Source organism: Sinocyclocheilus rhinocerous, unplaced genomic scaffold, assembly GCF_001515625.1.
Source record: "Sinocyclocheilus rhinocerous isolate Xijiao unplaced genomic scaffold, SAMN03320098_v1.1 scaffold1762, whole genome shotgun sequence".
Lineage (NCBI taxonomy): Eukaryota > Metazoa > Chordata > Actinopteri > Cypriniformes > Cyprinidae > Sinocyclocheilus > Sinocyclocheilus rhinocerous.
In genome coordinates this window covers 353,644-369,585 of record NW_015636932.1, presented here as the reverse complement: position 1 = coordinate 369,585, position 15,942 = coordinate 353,644, and the positions used below count along the sequence as shown (strand labels likewise).

At 36.9% G+C, this 15,942-nt stretch overlaps 1 protein-coding gene across 1 annotated transcript in view; it reads right to left on the bottom strand.

The window, feature by feature from the left end:
• Positions 1 to 225: 225 nt before the first annotated feature.
• The window catches only part of pou6f2 (POU class 6 homeobox 2), a 122,519-nt gene continuing 106,802 nt past the window's right edge, over positions 226 to 15,942 (bottom strand). The window contains exons 8-11 of the mRNA XM_016563056.1: positions 13,537 to 13,746; positions 11,402 to 11,558; positions 8,578 to 8,746; positions 226 to 1,556 (exon numbers count right to left, since the gene is read on the bottom strand). Coding sequence (XP_016418542.1) covers positions 1,052 to 1,556; positions 8,578 to 8,746; positions 11,402 to 11,558; positions 13,537 to 13,746 — 1,041 coding nt within the window. The 3' untranslated portion in view covers positions 226 to 1,051. The remainder of the gene's footprint in view (positions 1,557 to 8,577; positions 8,747 to 11,401; positions 11,559 to 13,536; positions 13,747 to 15,942) is intronic.

Genomic DNA, 15,942 nt, shown 5'->3' with positions numbered 1-15,942 from the left:
TCAAATATGTCCAAAATGAGTATTTCCAGTCATTTCCATCTGAGAAAGTCTGATTTTTTGCACCAAAAAACCGTAAGCACCAAAAATGAAAAAGACACAGACAAAAGATAACTGGCATAACCCAAGTGAAATCTTTAAAAGTAATTCATCTCATTTACTTGAAATCTTTATATGTAAATATACTGTATATATGTATATATTTTTTGTCGAGCATGACAAGTAAAATAAAACCGTAACCCTTTGCTTTTAAAAATAAAATCATCCGATCACATGAAAAGGATAAAATGGTTCAGGCCAAGGTATGACATACAATGTCCTTGTTCTTTGGCTAGGAGGCTTTGGCAACACCATTAAATAGCTTTAATTACAGCTGCAACGAATGTGGATATCTGTGGCATGTTCACTGAGAATCTCTTTGCGAAATATTCCTCCCAAGTGCACTCTTTCATGACGGATGCCTTAATGTTTATGAACAGAGTGAAATGACACATTTGATGATGGCCTTACAGACAGCAGAAATGTGACAATTTTGAAATAAACTTCTCAAAGATTTTTTTTTTTTGGAATTTGTGATTTCAATTTGGTGACAATTTATCAGAAATATTTACATAAAAACCCAAGTGATAAAATAAGACAAAGATCAAATGTCACACCCATCTACCCCATCACATGAATCTTTTTCTTTCTTTTTTTTGTTTTTGTTTTTTTCCCCAGTAAAAATGTAAAAATGTAAAACACATTTACAATTAAAAAACCTCAGGTATCAGATGCAACAAACTTTGGTAAGTAGTTTCTTCACCATTCTTGATTTAAACAAGATCCTTGTTCTTTATTCCTCACAATCTGCTTACGAGTCAGTACTATAATTCTCATACAACTCTCTTTTTTCTGAACTTTTTTGGTTTTTGCTTTTGTGATGATAACACTGACAAATATTTCTTTTTGCCTTTGTTGACAGTTCATCCAGTCGATGGTGCATCGGATAGCAATCGTCCAGGTCTTTAAGTCCACAAAATCAGAAGCGTGTTCGCCTCATGGCGCTCGTATCAAGCTAAGGGTGTTCCTCCATATTATCAACCAGAGGGTCCATCGGTGCGACCGGCCCGAGCTCGGGCGGTTTAAGCCTCTTTATAGTGTTTTTCAATGCTTGCCTCTTATTGCAGAACCAAACGCGCACCACCTCGCGATCATAGTTCAGTTTCTCCGCGATTTCCGTCATCTCCTGACCGGAGGGGTGAGTATTCTTCTCGAAGTGGCTGTTGAGGATTTCCAGGGCCTGCGGCGTGAAAGAGGTCCGGCGTTTGCGCTTTTTGGAGGGCTCGCTGCCGATAAACTCGGTCAGGTTCTGCATACCGGAGCGATGGCGGGCTTCCGCCTCGGCCATCCAGCGCTCCAGCACGGGCTTAATCTTCTGGGCGCTTTTTGGGGTGATGTCCAACTTCTCGAACCTGGCAGGATATAAAAGGCCAGGGTTCAGTTTGCCTGTCAGACTGCTAGCTATAGCGTTCTCTTGGGCTTCCTGTGGTAGGAAAAAGTGGCTTCTCAGGATGGTGTGTCTGGGGGAGAATTGAGAGAGAACAAGCTTACTCAAGTGCCCAGACCGGGTGAGGGGTTTCCTGTCTGACCCAGTTGCCCAGAAGAAGGGGTCTCTTGGTTCAGGCCGCCAATGGGACAGAGTGTTTCATGGCCTCTACCGCATGGCTTCAGCTGTTGCGTGCTGGGAAATGATATAATCTAAGCCCAAAGAGCTAGTTTGTACATTCCAGTACAGCATGTTCCTTCATGTGTTGCTTTGATTGACTCTCTGTACCCATGATGCATTGAACCAAGAGGACTCTTCCATGGGCCGGTCCAAAAACAAACAAGCACCTGACTGATATCATAAAGAATGAATTCATTTAATGGCCTTGCATTTGTCTTGTCTAGCTCTTCTGTACAATTAGATCGACAGATGGCATCACATACAGTACGATTAGGAATTCTATCTTCTGTGAGAAATGTTAATACATATTGTCAAATAAATAACACAAGCATGCAATAAAACATTAAAAGCATTATTAATTCACAAACGGCTTAAATTATTCACTCAAACGCACACACATTTTAATACACTTCTCCAACTTTTCCGTCTTCCTCAAGCCACCCTGATGTTCATTTAATGTTTAATGCTAATACATTTTCACCTTCACTTTTGAATATGTCTGCAAGTTTATGGGGTCTCCAGGGAGGTAAATCAGTCTAATATTTAGGTCTTTGCTAATGCTGCAGAAACGTTGCTTTCTGTAAAAAAAAAAAAAAAACTACTGCTAATATATTCCTGGTAACGGTACAATAGTTAGTACACTATGTGGCTTTTTATTTCGGTTTTCACTGAATTATGGGAATTGTTTTGAATTGTGAGTGGACAAGATTTTGTCTTAGGAAGGTCATTTAAAAAGCAAAATAATAGCTTTCTAGGACTAAACATTAACCTTTCTTTCTGTAAAAAAAAAAAAAAAAACTACTGCTAATATATTCCTGGTAACGATACAATAGTTAGTACACTATGTGGCTTTTTATTTCGGTTTTCACTGAATTATGGGAATTGTTTTGAATTGTGAGTGGACAAGATTTTGTCTTAGGAAGGTCATTTAAAAAGCAAAGAACAAAATAAACTAACTGAGCCAAATCGAAATTTTAAGAAGAGAGGAGGATATATACACAAAATCATTAATAATGATTCATATTATATTCATTTTATTTTTAGTATAATTAAGCATTACATCTATAATTATGAATTATTTCATGAATATAATATAAATTATTTTAAATTTAATGTTATAACTTATAATTACATCATTTTATATTATATTAACAAACAAATATATATCATTTTTTCAGCCTTTGGGCCAGATTTACTAACAGCTAGCGCCAGCGCAAAGGAAGGTCATTTAAAAAGCAAAGAACAAAATAAACTAACTGAGCCAAATCGAAATTTTAAGAAGAGAGGAGGATATATACACAAAATCATTAATAATGATTCATATTATATTCATTTTATTTTTAGTATAATTAAGCATTACATCTATAATTATGAATTATTTCATGAATATAATATAAATTATTTTAAATTTAATGTTATAACTTATAATTACATCATTTTATATTATATTAACAAACAAATATATATCATTTTTTCAGCCTTTGGGCCAGATTTACTAACAGCTAGCGCCAGCGCAAACCATCTTTTGGCGTTAAAATAGTACTGTCAGGATTTACTAAAGACGCGCAGTGAAGAATTAGCGCTGAAAAGGCGTATACACGGTTTTTTTTTTTTTTGCGTCAGACCTGATTGAATATGCATTTGTCGGTGTTTCCCTTTCAGACGCAAAATTTATGAGAGGAGAGTATTAAAATTAATCACGCAACGCGATTTACTAATGTTGCGCTCTTCAAATTACTGCTATTTGCACCATTATTTAACGTCCAAAAAAAGCATGTCTTAAACTATTTTGCGCTTCAAATGGCTGCATTTGTTGTTGCTAGCTGGAGGCACCGCAGAGAACAGAGAGCTCGTGGTAGAAGAGAGAGGATTTTTTTCCACATGTATGAATTTATTTGGAATGCCAGAAGAACACATTATCCGAATCCGAAAATATCCTTACGCTAATTTGCGCTGCACTTGGTAGATTGCGTTGGTCATTATGGAAATGAGATGTGTCTGCTTTCTTTAATTTGCGTGTTGTCAGTAAATCACCCGGATTGCCGCTGTTTTGGAATTGCGCTCTCGTGCTAATTTGCCCTGTTGAGTAAAACTGGCCCTAGGTATTTAACATATTGTTGAGCCATGGTTAAAAAAAAAATAGTGGTCTGTCTCTACTTGATGTCAATGTAAACTCTGAATCAAAACCTCTTGAGAAGCACCGATCTGATCTAAAGCCTGTATAACCAGCCACAGAGTGTATAGTTACCGAAGATCCATAAAAGGAGCTTTTGTCTCCAATGACTCCACTGAATGGGGAGATTTCCAAAGTGTGTCTGTACAGACTTTAATGGAGAGATGTTTCAGTGAGTTTCCTGGCCTGCGCTCCTATCCAACACATGGACATCTGTCAGGCAGACGGAGAAAAGCCCAGCTGAGAGAGGGGAGAGAGGTGAACTACTGCTCTCTGAAACAACACATATTCTCTCTTGGTCCTGAACTCCTGGACAGGCTCCTGTGAGGAGGCCTTTGATGGAATCTTAACTGGCATTTGAAAAGACGCCTGAAGCGGGGGCAAAGGCCCTCGCTCTCCCAGGTCCTCAAACGCAAAGACGTTTTTTTTTCAGCACGGAGATGAGTGACAGCACCCTGTTAAATCCAACCGAGCAGGAAACAATACCGGAGTCCAGGCATATGCCAACTTATTTATTAAGTCATGTTTTATTCAATTTCCTAATTTTAGATCCTGTTCACTGCAATAATACTAGAAATAAGTGAACATTTTCAGCTTCTGGTTGGACGGAGAAAAGCCCAGCTGAGAGAGGGGAGAGAGGTGAACTACTGCTCTCTGAAACAACACATATTCTCTCTTGGTCCTGAACTCCTGGACAGGCTCCTGTGAGGAGGCCTTTGATTGAATCTTAACTGGCATTTGAAAAGACGCCTGAAGCGGGGGCAAAGGCCCTCGCTCTCCCAGGTCCTCAAACGCAAAGACCTTTTTTTTCACCACGGAGATGAGTGACAGCACCCTGTTAAATCCAACCGAGCAGCAAACAATACCGGAGTCCAGGCATATGCCAACTTATTTATTAAGTCATGTTTTATTCAATTTCCTAATTTTAGATCCTGTTCACTGCAATAATACTAGAAATAAGTGAACATTTTCAGCTTCTGGTTGGAGAGAGAGAGCAGGACATATAATAATGCTAATGCAGGTGGAACAGGAAACAGATTCAACAAAAATCAAAGCCTTATCATAGTCATATAAAACTGGGTTGGGTTGTAGCAGTAACAATATTATTCTTCTTTTATTTTATTGTTATTATTTATTTATTTATTTTCAGAAAAGGAGGAAAGAGCAGGGATAACTGTTATTGTTCAATAATTGGTCAATAATAAATGTGACATTGGTATACACTTTTAAAAAGTCTCTCATACGCATCAAGGATGAATTTATTTGATCAAAAATACAGTGTATTGTGAAATATTATTAACAGATTAAAGGAACTGTTTGTGTATATATCTCATTATATATATATATATATATATATATATGTGTGTGTGTCTTATTTATATATATATTTTCCAACTCCAAAATGCCAGACTCAAATCATACATTTAAGTAATGCAGTTAATAACATCTACACTATGTCAAGGATGTTTGAGATAAAATTTCAAAGGTTTGATCGGAACATTTACTAAATATATATGATACAATTTTCTCTGCCCTTCCCATTCAAAAGACGTCCGGTAAAAACAGATAATTTATTTTTTTTAGATGAATAAAGAGGGCAGCCTTGAGATAGAAATGAAGCGAGCAAACTGCAGTGGGAAAAGTAGGTTTGATTAAATATATATATATACAGTCATGTTAAGCAGCTCTTCTGCCCAATTTGTCATGCAAATTATAGATGGCAGCTTTGCAGCCTGAGAATGATGAATCATTGATGTGAATCCAGTGTTTTAGTGTGGATTAATGTTGTAAATCCACACGGCTTAAAAGTGGAAAAGCGATTCCCATCTCGCAATTATGTGATGATATGACATCTTATGAGCATCCGTGTGCAACGGTGCATGCAAAAGAGGGCTTGTGCCAAGAACGGCTGTGAACCACTCCGTGTAAAAGGAGGAAAATTTAATTTGACGCACTGAGTATGGTGTATTTAACAGATTTAAACAAACGATTATAATAATAATAAGATTTGAATATTTATCTACAGTATTTACTATATTCTTATTCTCAATAAATTGAGTATGTCAAATGTGTATTTTCTGATTTCATTGCAGTGATGTCAAATGCTTCCCATCAGTCATAAGGCATCTGGATTCTCTGGGCTTTAATAATGACCTCTGTCTCTGATCAGTTTGACGATGCACCTTTGTGATTGTTCAGACGAACCAATAAAGCTTTTTTCCGCTGTGAACTATGAGATCGGACAAGATAGAGACATCTGTCAGGCCGAGTTTGACTGAGCAAAGACTCCAAGAGCCCCAAGAGCTCACACACTCACAAGCGAAAACGCGTTCACCTCTTTCCCCTCTCGTCTCTGCTGATGTTAACTAAACTAAAGCATGTGAAGTCTGCCTTTAAAGCCAAAAACACTCTGCACACTGTCATGTCCAATGTCATACAAATGAACAAATAATGAAAATAAATCCTCCCTTCCCTTCTGACGAGATGAAAGGACGCATATAGAGAAAAACATCACATCACCTGTTTATTTTGGAAACTAATGGCTTTTAATGTATGCTATAAATATCTAAATAATGCATGCGGCTAAATATTTCATGCAGGATTTTTAAGACTTTCTGCACTAGTTTGAAGCTTCATAAGGAATTCCCTCACTCTCCCCTCCACCGAGCAATTTCAGGTTTTATCGGTCGTTTGTTGCTGATATGATAAAATTTTAAAAAGCGTGTGATAGCGGCATGTCAGATAAACACAAGTGTCTCATCAGACGAACCATAAGCCTTTTGCAATCCCTCTGCATTAAAATGAAAAGGAAACAGGAAACTCTGAACTATAAACCTTAATGTGTCACACAGAGATGATGTGTGGCAAGTTCATTCAAACAAGGTTTGAGTCATTTTATATCAAGTATAATTAATGCGTGTTGTGTTTTTATTATTTTGAGTATTGTTCATATTGCTTATTTTGCACTTTCCTTGAATACGGTACACTTTGTATTACTTTTGTAGAGTATTACAGGCACAAAACCCTTGTTTATGTTGTGAGAACGATCATAAATGTAAGATATACTCAGACCATACTGTATCTCACAATTAAAAAATACATTATTTTAACTTATTTCCAATGAATTGTGCTAAATCATATATTCACTTCTTTACTAATTCTAGGTACTAAAAATTTAACATTTACATATCAATTTACTTGACCCCTCAAGATCCTCAAGATCAACAACAACAAAAATTAAACACATAAAATCTTTTATTATTATTATTTATAAATAATCTACCTAAATATATTATTTAGAAATTCGTTTCTTATTCCTATCCTTATTTATTTCCAGCGCAGAAACTTTACTGTAATCTGACATCACATTTGTCCTCTTTTTGGTGCAAATGTTCTCCTGATGTATACAGGAACTACTAAAGTCCCCTCAATGAAAAACAAAATTTGCACTATAATGATGATGTTAAATATTTGATTTACTAATGTTACAAAATGTCCCAGTTTATGCCCAAATCCGTTTTGCCGTTCCACTGTGGAAAACCACGTTCATTAAAAGTCAAGCCCTGTCAGGTTCCTTTCAGCTAAATGTCATGTGAATACATGGCAATGGACCTTAGAAATTAAGTGGTTTAAATGCTTCTTGTAATATCACAGCTGATGCATTTTACATTAGTAACTGAATCTTTTCATATAGACAGTGCAAAGATGAGTGGAGACAGGCACAGACAGGACTAAAACAGATGGGTCTGACATAAATTGCACATCAGTTAACATCTCTGTTTAACACCTTAATTATTTGTAGTTAAATATAAATAGGGTACTACTTGTATGTAAACCTGGGTGACACTAATGTGCAAAGTAGACTACTATTTATCTATCTATCTATTGATTATGATATTAAGTTATGGTTTGCACAAAAAAAAAAAAAAAATATTTTCAACCTAAGAAAGTTCAGTTAAAAAGTTCAGTTGCTGACTTAAATATTTAAGTATAAAAAAGTTATTTTAACTTAAAATTGCATTAAACTGAAATTGAATTACACATAACTTATGAAAATATGTTGAAATTGTTCATTGGATGAGTTAAAAGTAATGTAAAAACATAAGCTGCCATGACTTATTGATCATAATTTTTTAACAGTGTATTCTCACACACACACACACACACACACACACACACACACACTCATGTCTGGTTTGCTATCCTTGTGGGGACTCTCCATAGGCGTAATGGTTTTTATACTGTACAAAACGTATTTTCTATTGCCCTACACCAACCCTACACCTACCTACCCCTTACACAGGAAACTTTCTGCATTTTTAGATTTTCAAAAAACTTCATTCTGTGTGATTTATTAGCTTGTTTACCCGTCGGGACCTCAATTTAGGTCCCCACCGTGATATGAGCATTCTGTATGATTTATAAGCTTTTGTACCCATTGGGACCTCAATTTAGGTCCCACCGTGACACGAGTCCCCATGAGTCTGTGTGTATTCAGGATTAAGTCCCCACCAGAATAGAAAAACAGGTACACACACACACACACACACACACATATACATATACATATACATACATTTGACTTCATATCTAATTTTTTTTTTCTTTTCATTTTTTAATAAAATATAATATAAATGATTATATAAATATTATTTAATTTAATTATTATATAAATATTGTTATAGCTGTTAGACCTCCATACCTGCAGATGGCAGACTGGCTGTAGGCAGGGCCTTCAGTTGCACTGAGAGCCTGGCCCACCTGAGTTTGAGTCAGACCCAGAGACAGCCGGCGAATTTTAAACGCTTTGGCGAATTCTCGAATCTCCTCCAGGTTCACACCATCCACCTCACTGGGGGCAGTCTGAGGATCTGTAAAACAGAAGAGAAAAGAATAAAGCTGCAACTCTCCATTCACAAATTCATTACCTTGAAACAATGCAATGTTACTCCAATTTTGCCTGTATTTTATATCGACATTGAAGACCTTCTAGCTATTTCAAGCAGATGCTTGAATAAAAGACAGTTTCTATGAAATCATTTCGGTTTACGTTTTCAATATACTGCATTTATGCTTTTGTTTTGACTTTGTCTTCATCTTCTTGTTATTATCTTGCATGATCTAATATAACAGGAATATCTCGAGAGTCTTCAGAGAGTAAATGCATAACTGAGTTTAAGTATAATATGCCAAGACTTCAAAATAGCTTCCATTCATTTATTATTCCTGTGTTATTTTCCAACCATTGACAGATTTTTCTTAAGATATGGTTTCTGATTTCCAGGCTTACATAAAAGTGTAAAAGCCAGTGACATTAAAATTAATCTGTTCTTATTAGGCAAGCTGGAATTACACTTCTCAAATGAATCCTTCCGTGAATTGCATTCAAAAATGCCTTTCTGAAAGCAATGAATATTCATTTTATGCTTTATTATTGGTCATTTTGCTATAAAAGACAGAGGTATGCAAAGATTCAATTTCAATTTGATTCATTTAGCAGCTTTAGAAATGCACTTCAGGGTCTGTAGTTTCAAGACGGCATTTTAGGATAATAAAACATGATTGGGTATTATACATCACTGCCAGGTGGTCTTACATCTTGCTTACATAAGAAAAGTTTGGCCGACTAAATAATTCATGGGCGTCATTATGAATGAATTATTAAAAGAATCCATCAGACATATTTAAAGTCAAAATCTATTGAACCAGCACCCTGTCACTCCTCACATGCAAATCAGATTTTGAAACCTGAACTTGCTCCTGTGCAATATTGAAAATCCCTGAGTTAAATTCAGCAGTTTTGTATTTTGACGACATAATAATCATTTATGACAAACTTGTCAGGGCACATTGCCTTTTGCCTTGTTGTTGCGTTCATTGCTGAACTGTAAAAATGAATTCCTTTTAAATAATGTTCTTAGATTTAAGAATTTGACCCCAAAAGGACAACCATGACCCGATTTCATGTCTCAACCCAAAAGTGTCATTTGATACTGTTATTATGATTTCCACCACATCAAATAAAATACGAAAAAAAGATTTGCCAAATGCAAAACGTGCACGGTCCTTGAAAATAAGCCATTTTTTCCATCTGAGCTGAATGTGGTGGCTATGGGGTCAGTCAGACTTTTTTCCCCCCTCCATTCAAAACATGTTCTGGGGAATTAACGTTAGCCAAGGACATCGCTACAAACACAATCTGGCATGGAGAGCTGCGCCACGGCGGTAAACTGATGAAATGAATAGAGAATGCTAAAGGTATTGTGTATGTTTTGAACAAAACAAAATGGAAAAAAAAAAAATGAAAACACAACACTCCATTGGTTATATCCACAGCAAGTTGATCAATGGCAACTTCCTGTTTATTGAATTTAAAACTCCATTGCAGATGGTTTTAGGCCAATTGGCTATGACAAATGAGAATATATCTAAGTAAAACCGTTTTTAAAAGGGCCGCCGTGGCTCTGACAGGCTGGAGGGAGTGATTTATATGTGGTGCTTCTCGAGGCCAAAGCCGTTCTAAGCACAACCTTCCATTCATTAGGTCTACAGTTTGGTCAGCTAGATGACAGAATCAACTAAAATCTGATAAAAACAGAATGAAAAGGCAGAATATTTTAGTTAACACTCATCTAAAAAACATATATCCACCAGCTGACATGTAGAGGTATGCTGCACACTCACTGCTGACTAGCTGCCCGACGCTAAGAGCCGAGGATGAGGATGATGATGTTGTGGAGGAGGAAGAGGCCTGGCGGAGGGGGCTCTGGCTGTGGGGCATACGGAGCAGACTCGGCTGAGACACAGGAGGAGCCTGTGAAGTCTGACCGGCCTGCGACAGCTGTGGAAATACACACGTGAGCTGTTATACACACTTAAGTAGGTGAACAACAGCACAATGTAAATAGATTAAGCTCTGACAAAAAAGTATGATTAATATACAGTATTACCAGTATATATATCGTACCTGAATTACCATGGTAGATCAGATCAAGGTAATAAAGTACTATTTAAGGTTCAAGCACAAGGTTAAACCCAATCAAAAGCATTTGTTGCACAATGTTGATTACTATTCATTTGGACTCAGCCCTGTTTTGTTTAAAAAAGAAAAAGAATTGAGGCTATGGTGAGCCACTTACAATGGAAGTGAATGGGGTCAATTTTCAGAGGATTTAAAAGCATAAATGTGAAACTTATAATTTTACAAAAGCACTCACATGAATTATTCTGCTAAAACTCAAGTATTATTTGAGTTGCAAACTTTTTCTCATCCTTTTTTGGTTGTTTTTGGTTAAAGATGACACATTATCACTGCAAACAAGCTGTAGAATTGGATATAAATTACACAGAAAAGGTCAATAAGTAATATTTTCAAACTAAAAACTAAAATATGTTACCACATATTGTTTTCATCTTGTGACTATTCTATTATCTACATTTTTTTATTTGTTATGTTCTTCTCAGCATTTGTGGACATACTATACAGAATGCATTACAATTTTGCAAATGCAATGCTGCACACTCACTGCTGACTAGCTGCCCGACGCTAAGAGCCGAGGATGAGGATGATGATGTTGTGGAGGAGGAAGAGGCCTGGCGGAGGGGGCTCTGGCTGTGGGGCATACGGAGCAGACTCGGCTGAGACACAGGAGGAGCCTGTGAAGTCTGACCGGCCTGCGACAGCTGTGGAAATACACACGTGAGCTGTTATACACACTTAAGTAGGTGAACAACAGCACAATGTAAATAGATTAAGCTCTGACAAAAAAGTATGATTAATATACAGTATTACCAGTATATATATCGTACCTGAATTACCATGGTAGATCAGATCAAGGTAATAAAGTACTATTTAAGGTTCAAGCACAAGGTTAAACCCAATCAAAAGCATTTGTTGCACAATGTTGATTACTATTCATTTGGACTCAGCCCTGTTTTGTTTAAAAAAGAAAAAGAATTGAGGCTATGGTGAGCCACTTACAATGGAAGTGAATGGGGTCAATTTTCAGAGGATTTAAAAGCATAAATGTGAAACTTATAATTTTACAAAAGCACTCACATGAATTATTCTGCTAAAACTCAAGTATTATTTGAGTTGCAAACTTTTTCTCATCCTTTTTTGGTTGTTTTTGGTTAAAGATGACACATTATCACTGCAAACAAGCTGTAGAATTGGATATAAATTACACAGAAAAGGTCAATAAGTAATATTTTCAAACTAAAATCATGTTACCACATATTGTTTTCATCTTGTGACTATTCTATTATCTACATTTTTTTATTTGTTATGTTCTTCTCAGCATTTGTGGACATACTATACAGAATGCATTACAATTTTGCAAATGCAATTTGATCATGAAACTACAGAAAATAAAATAAAGAGGCTAATTGCTATTTCAAGAGAAAACAGATTTGGAGTCGTGGTTGTTTACAAGGCAAAACTGTTGAGTCCTTTATTAGAAATTCATAGCCTGTTTATTAGAGATGAGAAATGTGGACAGGTGGAGATTATAAAGGTTGCATTCAATTTCCCATTGAACACGGCTGTCAGATACTTTAAAGTACACAAAAGGAACGACAGCGTTTGGCTATTCAGCACCGAAACCTTAACACAAAAATGAAAACGCACACGTTTACTGAGCCCAGAAATCAAAATTATGTGGCTACAATGTGAGTCATTATTATGGGCAATGTGGCATGACTGCAGCACCATACATTTTTATGTTTTATGCACCATTGAGCGCCTCTTGTAGATGGTGCATCTCCACTCTTCAAGAAAGCAAGCGTCTCATCTGTCTAAAAGTGGGTTGGCTTCTCTCTGCTGTTCTCTTGCACTATTAATTCTCCTCTGTGTGTTTGTGTTTGTGCGTGAGTGTGTTTTTCTTTGGATGCTGAGAGATGTCAGTAGTGTTGCACACACTGTCAGAACTGTCGACAGGTCTGTGAGAATTACCGAGCTTCAGTGGATCTCTCTGCCGCCACCGTATTTGACAGCCATAAATTATCGCTGCATGAAATGTTTGGGAGTCAATTGAAACACAGACAAATCCATAAACATTATTACAAATGCATTACTGCGTTTACGTCCGTGATCAAAGGTTCCAGTAAATATGACACAGAGTTGCATCCAACAGAAATGAGGTTGACCTATAGATGCTTTTATAGTCGACCGCTGTAGATTATAGGGTGAGTCGGCGAATAATATCCATGCCTGTATAGTCTGCTGTGTTTTGCACTGTTGTTAGGCTCTTTAAATGTGTTGTCTTCCTACCTTTTTGATTATTATTTGATATCAGAGTTTGATCATTGTTATTTGGGGATGATTTATATGAAAGTTTGATTATTGTTATGCATTATTATAGGTGCAAGGCCTTTAAATGCAGTGTTACTGTGCAAGGGCTGTATGATTGGGTTTTCTTGGCATACAGTATCTGGCTTACACATGTTTTTGGCTTTATGATGTTGTATATTATAGGTTACTTTGGGATTGTTAGGATATATCATGCATATTTCACAAAATGTCAGCACATCAGAGTCATATTCAGCACTTTAAATGTTTCTTACATTGAAAATGTATATTTGATATTATGTTTTCAGGTACTTCATATAAAATGTAAATCAACACGCCATAAAATCATTCTTTTGAACAGTCACCGCATACCTGCTGTCCAGGTTTAATGGGTGACAGTGTGATTCCCTGGGTGTTGATCACTGGCAGGATCTGGTTGCCAATCACAGTGGCTATAATCTGACCCTGTGCATTGGTCAGCAGCTGCGGTGTGATTGGCTGGACCTGCAGTGAGGGAGTGCCGCCCCCTGATTGGCTGGAAGGTCCTACAGAGTTTGGCATCAGAGGGATCGTACCAATGATCTATAAAGAAGGAAGGGAAAGAGAAATAAAATTCAGGTTATTCTCACAGTAATCAACAATATTTAATCTACTCTATTGGTAAGATTTTTTTTATGTTTTTGATAGTCTCTTATGCTCACCAGGGCTGCATTTATTTGATTATAAATACAATAAAAACTGTAATATTATGAAATTTTATATAACTGCTTTCTATTTTAATTTATTTTAAAATACAATTTATTCCTGTGATGACAAAGCTGAATTTTCAGCAGGCATTTTGCCTGTTTTCAGAGTTACAAATCCTTCAGAAATATAACATGCAGACTTGGTGCTTAAGAAACATGCCTTTTTTTTTTTTACATTTGCTAAATATTTACATGGTTTAGTAGTTAGTATTTGCACTTTGTTCAAATGTGTTTTACGGGATTTGTGCAATTTTTTTAGAATGAGAGACTTGAAAATTTTTGTTTGTACTGTTGGACAAATGACAATAAAGGTATTCATTCATTAATTCATTCATTCATTTAATATTTTTGTGAAAAGCGTGATGATTTTTTTCATTCTTTTTTAAAATAAAAAATATTTTGTAACATTATAAATGTCTTCACTATCACTTTTAATCAAGTACAGTATGCAAAAACAACAACAACTTTTGAACGTCATATAATTCATATATTAATATTTATATACACAGCATTTTACACAAGCACATATCTCCTCATGCATGCATGTTGATTTATGTTTGTGCAAAAATACACTTTATTACTGGCTCTGTATGGTACAGTGTTATTCAGTTGGACATGACAAAGATCATGATCACTCCTAATCTTTGGACCTGACAAACACAACAAAGACATCAAGCTAGAGCACTTCATATACTCTGAGGACCTCATCAGTGTCAGAGCATCAAAGTCCTCCGATTTTACCGAATAGAGGGCTACTCAGTACGGGGTGGAGAAAATAGACTGTATAACCTTTTTATTTTTGACAGAGGCTTGAAAGACGTACACACACTCATACATTACCACTTGCACTGAACCACAAACCCAGATGAACGTACACAGTGTACACACAGACATAAGTATGGGCACATGAAAGCCCCCCACACAAAATGTGCTCTCTGCTCCTCTCTAAAGGTCAGGCTCTGAGTACCTTTATGTGTGCTGGTGCACACCACTGACTGTATTATCTATCATAAGACCAGAGGAAAAATCTATGTGTGTGTGTGTAAAATGCAGAGAAGGGTCGAGTTAATAACATAGCCTCTTAACCACTCGTCCCCCAATAAAACACACACACACACACACACATACACAATTATAATTCTGGTCCAAGTATCCATAAGGGATGCCCTCCTCCCACAGTCCTTTTCTCTGGTCTTCACACACCCCTTTCTCCAGTTGTCACAGATCAAAGGCCATAACCCTTTGTAGCTGCAGTGTTTTACCTCTCAAGGCCAAGGCTTCAATGAGCCATGTAGAACAACTGCGCTGGAGAAAAGGACCCAACGCCGCCTCCTGACACACAACAACGGTTTAAATCAGTGGAATTGCAAGACGTAAGACTTTCATCTTACCTCTTTCATCCAGAGCACCACAACTACACTCACAAGCAGCGTGCAATGCATTAATGAAGGTCATCAAAATGCTTGAGTCACCCAACAGTGCCTAATAAAAAACATTTTCAATTTTTTTTTACTCATAATACATATATTAGTCACAATGACATCAAAATTGACACTAATTATCAGGGGTGTGGACTCGAGTCACTTGACTCGAGACTTGACTCGGACTCGAGTCCCAAATTTGATGACTTGCGACTCGACTCGACATAATTAAAGAAGACTTAAGACTCGACTTAGACTTTGACAGCAAGGACTCGAGACTTGACTTGGACTTGAGCCCTGTGACTCGAAAAGACTTTATGATCAGATCAAAGTCGTTATAGACGCGTCCCTGCAGCGTGCTTGCGCTTGACTGGCAATAAGCCAGAGACTGCGTTCAGGGAGCGCTGGATAGGCTAGTATAAATTGAGTAATAGCATAATTTACGACAAAAGAACAGAGATTAAAAAAAACAAAAAACAAATGACATGATTCGTCTAGTAGCGATCTCCGCACGTGAAAAGCGCTGCCCTGTCCGTTTGATCGCAGCCCAGCAAACACACGGAGCGGGCCTGAGAAACGAGAGGCGCGGCCGCGATCACTGGTCTGGTGCT